At 39.9% G+C, this 9,867-nt stretch overlaps 1 protein-coding gene across 2 annotated transcripts; it reads right to left on the reverse strand.

Annotated features, from left to right (window-relative positions):
- Positions 1 to 111: 111 nt before the first annotated feature.
- On the reverse strand, positions 112 to 6,697 carry LOC136243660 (eukaryotic translation initiation factor 3 subunit C-like). 2 transcript variants are annotated; one of them, XM_066035200.1, is made up of 23 exons: positions 6,537 to 6,697; positions 6,417 to 6,485; positions 6,295 to 6,371; positions 6,134 to 6,246; positions 5,953 to 6,078; positions 5,777 to 5,840; positions 5,542 to 5,734; positions 5,198 to 5,438; positions 5,079 to 5,148; positions 4,333 to 4,432; positions 4,181 to 4,277; positions 4,010 to 4,128; positions 3,825 to 3,957; positions 3,037 to 3,291; positions 2,729 to 2,914; positions 2,505 to 2,676; positions 2,362 to 2,459; positions 2,231 to 2,280; positions 2,112 to 2,177; positions 1,975 to 2,062; positions 1,771 to 1,921; positions 299 to 358; positions 112 to 247 (listed from the first exon to the last, which is right to left on the reverse strand). In XM_066035200.1, the coding sequence occupies exons 1-23, from the start codon at positions 6,638 to 6,640 to the stop codon at positions 171 to 173; spliced, it is 2,709 nt and encodes a 902-aa protein (XP_065891272.1). In that variant the 5' UTR covers positions 6,641 to 6,697; the 3' UTR covers positions 112 to 170. The 2 variants fall into 2 exon arrangements, with proteins under 2 accessions (XP_065891272.1, XP_065891271.1); XM_066035199.1 differs by having other exon boundaries at positions 2,231 to 2,459.
- Positions 6,698 to 9,867: the final 3,170 nt, after the last annotated feature.

The raw sequence follows: 9,867 nt of genomic DNA on the forward strand, positions 1-9,867 counted from the left end.
TTAACTAACATTGTCGGAGTGAGAGAAACCAGCAACATCTTGAGACTGGACGACATGAAAGAGACATGCTCTCAGCACATTGAAATCACTGAAGCAAGCTGTTTCACTGGCGATGGTGTACAATATATTCTGGACTGGATAATAGAACATAATACAAGATAATTTATTGTTCAGTGTGCCCATGCTGATGTTGTGGGTGGTCGCTTGTTGATTGTCACTGGTGGAGCACCCCCTGCAGGCATGTCACCTGTAAGTGACCACACGATGGGTACCACTGACAATGCGGTGTGTCACTCACCTTTTCTCATGTCTGCTCCATCTCGACGAGTACCCACATTGCTCCGGAACGTTGACATTGCTACCATATAAATATGCAATATTATGTTGTATTAGCATAAAAGTGTGAAATTATAATATATGAATTACATGAAGAAGGGGTGGGTCCTTGCCATGCCACATAGAGCTGACACATCAAAATTGTAATGGACTGAACTTGCATGAAATTTGGTTCACTTGCAATATTAATCATGGAATCTCCAATTTTTTGGAAACCTCATTAAGACTATTGGAATGTTAAGTGATTGTTCAATTAGAGTATTTACATTCTATTTTTAATCCCAAGTGAATTATTCCAAAAAAACATGTACATTTTTTATGTTTGTCTTTCCACACCTACATGAGCAAACATAAATTTTATGGAAATCGTGTAGAGCAGACCCCTGTTTGTTGGAAAAGCAGACCCTTGTTTGTTTGTTAGTATGACCATAATTGTATTATATGTAGTTAGAAAATTTACGCATAATTTCCTTTGATGTCTAGAGGCTTAATGAGGGTACTAAATCCAATAGAAACCTGTGGCAGGGTTACTAACTAGTTAGTAACCTGTGGTATAGCTCGTGGTTGTTTACTACATTGATCAAATGAAAATCGGAAAAAGCCAAATACACAATAACCTTACTGTTAGCTTACTTTGTGGACAAGACACGCATCATTTGGGCTGATGCACTAGTGCTACAAGTTGTGGCACTGACACTATCAACTCGAAGAGTGAATCTTGATACCAACAGCCACAGTTTGCTACTTTCTTTCACTCTTTCTGTACTTGCTTCGCTCAGAGAGAGTTTCTAAACTACTTAGAACAAGCCGACACACCGCTTCAGTATAGCTACATCATGCTGCAATGTTAGTGTGGCGCTGACAAAATTAATAAACTTGAAGGGTATCCCTCAATGCTAGCAGCCATTTTGCCACTTGTTTATAGCTTACTTTCTGGACTAGACAAGCATCATTGGTGCTCATCCAGGCATAGTAGCGGTGTGGCACTGACATCTCAAAGGGGTAAATCTCGATGCTAGTACCCACAATGCCACTTTCTCTTGATCTTTCTTTGCCTGCATTGCTAAGAGAAATTTTCTAAACTACCTAGAACAAGCTAACGTCGGTTTCTACACTATTTAGTGCCCCTCTGACGATGTGGGCTCAGCTACCCACAATTAACTACCTCGGCCTGCAGCCTCGATAATTAATTGAACAAGGGCATCAATTATACAATTCACACTATTTACATTATTGACCATAAACAAGGGGTTTGGATATCCAAGGGACTATTGCAACTTCTGCTAATATTAAAGTAATTTTCTTAAAAATACGGAACACAAGAGTTTGTGGCAACATTTTCTTACTCCTAAAATCAGGACCCCTGACTACTCTAGGTTGGTCAGTCCCAAGGTGCTCAGAATACAAGTTCCACTGTATCATGTGATTACTCACTCCATGGTCCAGCATGTTTCAATTTCATCATCTCCTCATTCTGTTCTGCTAAGTTAGCAACCTTCTCTGACAACTGTAGTGCCAGCGTCTGTAGCTGAGTAGGCTGGGCATGATGTAGTATTATTGACTGTGTTGGCTCGTCAAGTGATCCCTGAGGACAAGCAGGAAGCACTAAATTACATGATGCATGTGGGTGGGGCTAACCAGCAGCTCCTCCTTCATAATCATCTTGCTAACTATGCAGTGTACCATCTCCAGTGGCAACTCAAATGTCTCTGACAACATCTCCAAACTACACAAAATACCAGCATGGCACATTCCAAATACAGTACACCTCTTACCTTAAGGAATTGTACACTTCGCCATAAGTAAAGATGTAAGTTCTCAATGTTTCTTCTCGTATTTTCCTAACATAACAGAAACTATTAACACACATTACAGCCAATGAGTAACTGGTTACTGTGATAACATCGTCTTGACTTCCTCCACATTTATAAACAAGTCCCATGCCTGTAACAACATGATTGTATGTGGGGGCACATGTGCATGAGTCCATGTGAACAAGCACACAACTAAACAAACATAACACACCTTGATTTTAAATATATACTCCAGACATTGTTTCCAGTTACCCAGCTGCATAGCAGTTGCTGCAGCAACAACATGTTCCCTCATTGTCTCTGGTGGACCTGGGTGGGACTCAAACAGGACAACTCAAAACAGCCAATCACAACCTGTCAATGCTTGCTTGTTGTGTTGTTTCAGTTGATGATGGAACCCTTTGCTAATCATCCGTCGTCGGCCTTCGTGGGCAGTCTGTGCCAAATACGGCACCTCCATCAACATGGCTGATGTCAGGTAGACACACTCCATCAACTCCAAGTTGATGTGCATGTGGAATGGCATCTGATTCATATGTAACCATTCACAATAACATCAGTGAAGCCACATCTCATACCTGTCTACGACGTTCTATCTTCTCTTGTTCAGGAGTGCGGTCTCTATTGGCGACCAGCCCCTGAGCAAGCAACTCCTTTGAGCGCTGGCTGGACTGTATGTCAACAAGTGCATCATGTGCATCTCTTGTCATACCATGACGGAATGCACACATCCCTAACTGCACCAGTGTCCTATTGTAAAGTAGCTGTAGGGAACACAATGGATGACATACTGGTTACAACTTTATACACAAAATGTGTGTTATGACAGCTTTAACCAATTTGGTCAAGCAAGCCAACGCAATAATTGACATCACAACTAGCTCACCTGATCGACAATATCAAATGTTTGTGATGCTTCCTGCAGATGACTCATCAACATGAGGTCACGGGCCTGGAACCACCTGTTGTGTAGGGCGTGATAGTAAATGTGGCACAACATTGCTCTGGTCCTGATACGACCCAGGTCAGTGCCATTATAATGGTAGATGAAGGTGGTGAGTCTTGTTAACAGTTGAGCATTATTCTCTTCACCGTCTGATGATGGTGGCTCCAATTCTTTACCAAATGTGCTCCTGTCCACCTGTAGTGTAACATTCTAATTATATACCAATGAAAAAAGAACAAAGACATTCTTAGCCTCAAAATTATGAACTGGGATGGTAACAATATTAGTTTATAAAAATGTGTTAGTGACAAGGTTGAATTATTTTCTTTGCCAACTGGTCCATAAAAAATCTATACCGTGTAGCTGGAAAGTTTGGCGGGAAGATCTTTGTGGCGAATTTGCTACAATAGGATTTTGATAAATTTTTTTTGGCAAATTTAGTAGCGCTATTTCAGATTTGTATTGGACAAATGGTTTGACGGATCTTAGTTTGGTGAAACACCATTCACTTGCAAATTCACCTAACTTTCCTCCCGCTAAATTTTCTGGCTGTACGGACCAGTCCATGTTAATGCTAATTTGCCCAATTAACAGCCAACCAAGTAAGTTAAGCCATGTCACTAAAGTTATTTATTATCACCCAAAATTTAAGAAAGAAAAATGACATTTAAATACAAAAACACATATACAATTTATTGGTACTAGTCGAACAGTAACAACAAGTTTACCTTGTAATAAAGATGTTCAACTCTACGAATGTAAATTCGACACAGATTGGTGTCCCTGCTGTCTCCTTCACGAGTCTCCAGATATTTCTGTACCTCACAAATCAAATGATACACCATTTTCTCATCTTGCAGTCTACAACATCACACACAATATAACCTAGCAACAGTAATCCTGGTTACCATACCTCTCAACATATAGTGTGGAGTGAGCATCAGTATTTAGTAGTATCTTAGTGAACTCATCATCCATACGTTCCACAAACACTAGGATACTTCCGGATACTATAAGCTGTTGACTAGGATTCTAACAAGAGAGGGATATAATATCTACAAGTAAGATTGATGCTTCAACTGACAGTTAAATTCTCATCCAATTCCAACAAGTCTGGTATCAACTCCAAGTCCGGATTTGATTGTAGTGCTTCCACTAACTGGCCAAGGAGATCACAGCAACTATGTTCATACCATGGCATGGTCCCTTTTTAACACACAAGAGAAAACACTGCACCTCTTCCACATGTCATCTTTCATTGGCACGAACACGTTCAAGTTGAACTCAAACATACAACCAATGATGTCCACCGCAAATCTTATCCACATGGCAGCATCTATGTTATGTCACAACCATCACAAGAGATGTTAATTAAACCTTCAAATTCCAAATTAACAAAAAAGAAAATGATATCCACCAAAAGTTGATATTTAGACTTTCACGCATGCATAACCCCAACAACTTGATAACCATTAACAGTAGAAATATTTCACTACCACCACATTACTCACTATGAATTTATGGTACCAACCATCAACATATCTGGAAAATGTGTCTTCTGTAGTTCCACTTTGAAAAACAAGCTCTAAACAATCATCTTTTCACCTCTGCGCTCTTCAACCTGTATCTTAGTTTTCAATGGTGTTACGGTATTCAACTTAACTCCATGTCAATCCTCACATGCTACTGAATCCAGTGGCATATATACGATAAATGATGTGAGACATCAATGGCAGAGTACAGCATCAAAAAACGCCACAAGATTTGGGTATGTAAACATTTGCCATACATCATTTGATTCACTTCATATTGAAAGTACACTTTGGCAAACCATTTACATGTTATTGTAGTATTAAATATACTTTCATTTCATGAAACAACATGGCTAACACCTTTTGAACCTTTGTACTCAAAATTAATACCAAAAGTCTAAATATCAGCTTTTGGAACATGAAAGGTTAAGCTACACAACCAATACTCACTCATATTCTCCTGCACTACAATCTGATGTAATAGTTGTAACTGATTAATCTGCTCCATTCTGTCTGCTGCCTAATAGTTCATCATAAACCACACGGAAAACATTATCATAACTGCTTACTGTTTTACAATGGCCGTCTAATATTTCATTTCTCTTCTTCAACACACTCTTCTCATTTATGTCCACATCTTTGGGGAACAGTTGTCTCAGCTTCTCCTGAAATATAGCTTCCTGGGACTTCCCCTTGTCAGACCCGACTTTCTCCCATCCATCTTCGTCATCAGAGAAATGTTTTTGCTGCTGATCTGGCTTTCGTATGGTAACCTTCCTCTTCTTCTTCTCCTCATCTTTAGTTTTGTCCCTAGTTTTGTTTCACAGATGGCGGTATGGGACAAGAGCACAAGCACAAATTTGTTTTGGTCTTAAAAATTTTGAAACATATATCATAAACAATGTAGATTTACTTCTTAAGGAACATCTCCTTAGTGTAATAACCTCCAGTTATCTCAATATCACTTGTGCTATCACCACTAGAGCTACTGTAGTCCATGTCATCGTCAGAGAACAACCCATCGCTTTCCTCATCATCCTCCATCACTTTATCCTTTGCTACCACGGTCTCCTCTTCATCTTTCTCGTCTACAATGGCTGCTACTGCTGTACATCATGTAATAATACCCCAACCACACCAACACCAACCTGCAGGAGCTGGCTCCTCCACCTTCACTTCATCATCCTCTTCATCTGACTCTTCTCCAGGGTTCTTTGGGAGAGGGAATCATGTAGTGTTTAGTTTACCTTTACCCAGAGGTGGTTGGTCATGTTCACAATGCTGCTGCACGACCAACCTCATCTGGATCTGGCCCAAACCTTACCTCACGATACTCCAATATGGATTCCTCAAAGTCCCGGTTGTATTTGCGAGTTTTCTGCCGCAGTGTAGCCAGAGCCTTTGCATTAATCTTGTTTAACTTTTGTTTGGCATCCTTGTCTTCCCATAGCTAATAGTGAGGGGGTGGGAATAATCCACTAGTAGCATTACTGGGTGTGGCTCACCTCTTTAGCAAAATCTTCTAACTCAGCTAGCGCCTTAATAAAGAAGCGCGGTACACCTTCTTTGTCGATCACTGACTTGGACTTTGCGAATAACTTCTGCAGTGATTCAAAACCTGTCAACAGCACACAGTAGTAGCAGTATACTATGGCTCATGACGTACATGTAACTACTTTCGATACGTCCTTGATCTTTTTACTGTTGTTGATCGTCTTGATGACGTCAGACAGCTCCTCAAACCTGATCAAACGTTAAGCTATGATTTATTCGTATCTACGCACTCACCTCTTGTCCTTCGCACTCCTCACTACTCGCTTCTCCTCGTCTTCATCGTCGCTTAGTAGAATAGTTCGTCTGACACAAAATCACGATTATATTTCAAGGTCACTACTGTTTGCTCGCTACCTCTGCGCAAGTTGCTTGACAGCTGGTTTACCCTTTACTTCTTCCTCGCTTTCCGAGGACGAGGCTTCGCTCTCTGTGTCTCCAGTAGCAAAGAAACGTGACATCCTATCTTTCTATTAACGCACAGCTTATCCTGCACGTGGTTGGAGCACGTGCAACAACCGCTGCTTCGAGCACAGGCTCACAGGGCACAGGCTCACAGGGCACAGGCTCACAGGACACAGGCTCACAGGGCACAGGCTCACAGAGCACAGGAGTGTTCGTACGTAACATCCACAGTACCCTTTATTAACATTCACATGAGACTCTGGGTGCTTGGGGACTATGTGCATGTTAATTTACTAGTGAAGCACTGAATTAGGGTAATGGAACGGTCTGGTGATAAGGGGCCACCCAATTTTTAATTCAGAAGGTTGCTATCGATGTTCAACGTGGCAATGGTGCATCTGTAATGGCAACGATTCCATCAGAGTCGACAGGATTGGGCAGAATTTACCTCTCTGCCCACAGCCTATAGTGTTGCCAGATGATTTGCTCCTGTTTGCTCCAAATGTTCATGCACCGGAAAAAATAAACTGTTCATAAAAATTGGTGGATCTGTGGGGTTGGCAGGGAACTGAAGTCAAGAGCAAAACTCACAACAAACAAACAGTCACAGCCTGCACAATGGCAGACCTCCACCAATAGCAACTGAGATTGCCAAAATTTCATAGGTTATCATAGATAATATATACATTATCTATGGTTATTTCAGGTTCACAAACAAGACAAAATTATTAATTAGCAAAGCCCACCAGGGGAAACACGCTAATCACAATTACACACAATACCAATCAGATTGTTCTTAAAGTGTCAATGTCAATCTTGTCAATATCAGAGATAGGTAGTTGGTTCCATTGAACAATTGTTCGTGGTAAGAAAGAGTACTTGCATGTAAACATCGATTCTTGTTGGTAAGTGAAATAGCTTGAGGGGGTGGTTGGAACGAGTGTATGATACTGGAACTGATGGAGGTATACAACGATCGTAGCTATTAACCTTCTCAAAATTTTGAATAGCAAAGTAAGTCAAGTCATTGTCCTTCTGTCTTAGAGACTAGGCCATTTAAGGTATATCAGCATATCTGTTACACTGTCGTGCTCAGTGTTGCTCACTAGATCTGAACCACGGTTTGTTTAGAACAAAATGAGCAGCCCGATGCTCAAGTTTGTATATACTAGTGTTGTGGTAGGGATCCCAGATGGCTGAACAATACTCAATGGATGCTGGGTACTGAGTAGTAGTTGTTTGTATAATAAATGGTCTTTAATAGTCTATTGGTGCAGTGTGTAAGGTCCTTTTTAGGAAGTCAAGAAGTTGGTTAGCCTTGCTGCAAATATAGCTGATATGGGGGTCCCAGCCAGGATAATCTGTGATGAAGACGGATACCTAGATAGTTATGTTCCAATACTGTATTGAGTGGGATGTTGGACATTTTGTATGTCATGTTCATATATCTATGAACTTTATTCACAATATGGCAACACTGCCCACAGTTTGAGCGTTAAGACCACCTGCTCACCTACTCTTAGTTCAACATGCAGCCAGATACTTTAGCTGCACTCATGGAAAATTTCAAGCAATTATATGCAATGATAAAAAAATTTATGAAGTTTCAAAGTTCAAAAAATGGGTCAAATATTTGTATGTAAAAAGGTACCCTTTTGCAAATCCGGTCACACATATACAAATCAGATAATCAATCCAATGTTCAGGGTTCTAGAATGAGATTACTAATCAGCAATTATGATATACTCTGGTAAACTATTCCAGTGATTGATTACTCTGTTCAAAATTGTGTAGGACCTTACATTCTTGTGAAAGGACTCCTTATATAGCTAATTGTGCTGCTTTAATTACAAGTGTAAACAAGTGGAAAGGTAACTTTGTACTCTGAACACTTGTTTACTAATATAGCTACATATAGCTATATAATCGTCTTGATGGATTAAGGTATGCCTATAGCTAGCCATTTGTTGAAAATACTTAAACTTTCAGCATAGCTTTATAGAATAGCTATAATATGTTGACACCTCCTATATAGGTGATATTATTGACCTATCTTTGCTACTGCAGTAGCTAATGCTCCCAGACTTGAGGTACGTAAGTTTTAAAGTCTCAGTTAGTTTATGGTAGCTAACCTTGTAGCTATTAATACATGCTGTATGCCAACCAAATGCTATTAAATGATGATACTTTTTATACATGGAAGATAGATTAAGTCATACTGGTATAATGGCCAAATCCGCCTGCCCGCATAATTATTTGGATGTGACTATGACATAGGACCAAAAACCAAACAACAATTTGGAGTGGCCTTATGTGACAAGCATTAGTTAGCCACTTGAGCAAGTGTGTCTGACATATAAGTGGTACATATCCAATCTCAGTAATGATCAACAGTTAATCCAGAATGTTATTTTCTGTTAAAATTAATATACATGAGGGCATCCATGGGTATTTCCCCAACACAGTCCCAAAACTTTATATCAGGATTGTAGATGTAGATCAGTGAAACTAACTTCCATACTGGTTCATCTTCGAGTTGTTCAACCATGTGACCATATGATCTCCAGAAAAGGTGATCAGACGACCTTGATAGTGGTTGATGGGTCGTGAGGAGTAAGGCATGTCAGGTAGTTTGTTCCACACTTGACCACTGCTAGTGTTGTTACTACTCTGTAGTAGTTGTGGTAAAGATGCAGTCACTACATTACATGTACTCTGATTATCTTCATCAAATCCTCCAGCAATGTACAAGTTATCATTAACAATTAGAGGAATTGCTTGATATGTACCATGTGGTAATAGTTCAACCACACTCCAGTGTGAGTCAGTGTCAGTGATATGAAGAACTTCCACCGATCTTGTCATAGTCAGAGGATCCCAGCCTGTTATTCCACCAGCTACTATCACTGATGATCCATGGGAAACACATGAGGGATTGTGTCATGCAATCAGCATGTAGTAAACCATTCTTCTCATTCTGCTGTACTAAATACTTTATTGGTCACCTTTATAATATAGCATTAACTACAATTATGTAACACTTGTGGTATTCTGGAATTTATAAGCATTCTAGAACAGCCACTCCAATTTCCCTGTTAGACATCATATAACCAACATAATGCCTGGAATTTTCGCTGAATTCAAATGTGACCAGATATCGGAAAACCTACCTTTTGGGCACATGCAAAAAAGTTTTGGGAAAACTCAAATGAAAATTTTGGCGTTTTTAAAAATTATTTTTTTGCAAAGTTTCACACCCATAGCTTCTTTTAGCTAGGAGATA

The sequence above is a fragment of the Dysidea avara genome, chromosome 13 (genome assembly GCF_963678975.1).
Source record: "Dysidea avara chromosome 13, odDysAvar1.4, whole genome shotgun sequence".
In the NCBI taxonomy this organism is placed as follows: Eukaryota; Metazoa; Porifera; class Demospongiae; order Dictyoceratida; family Dysideidae; genus Dysidea; species Dysidea avara.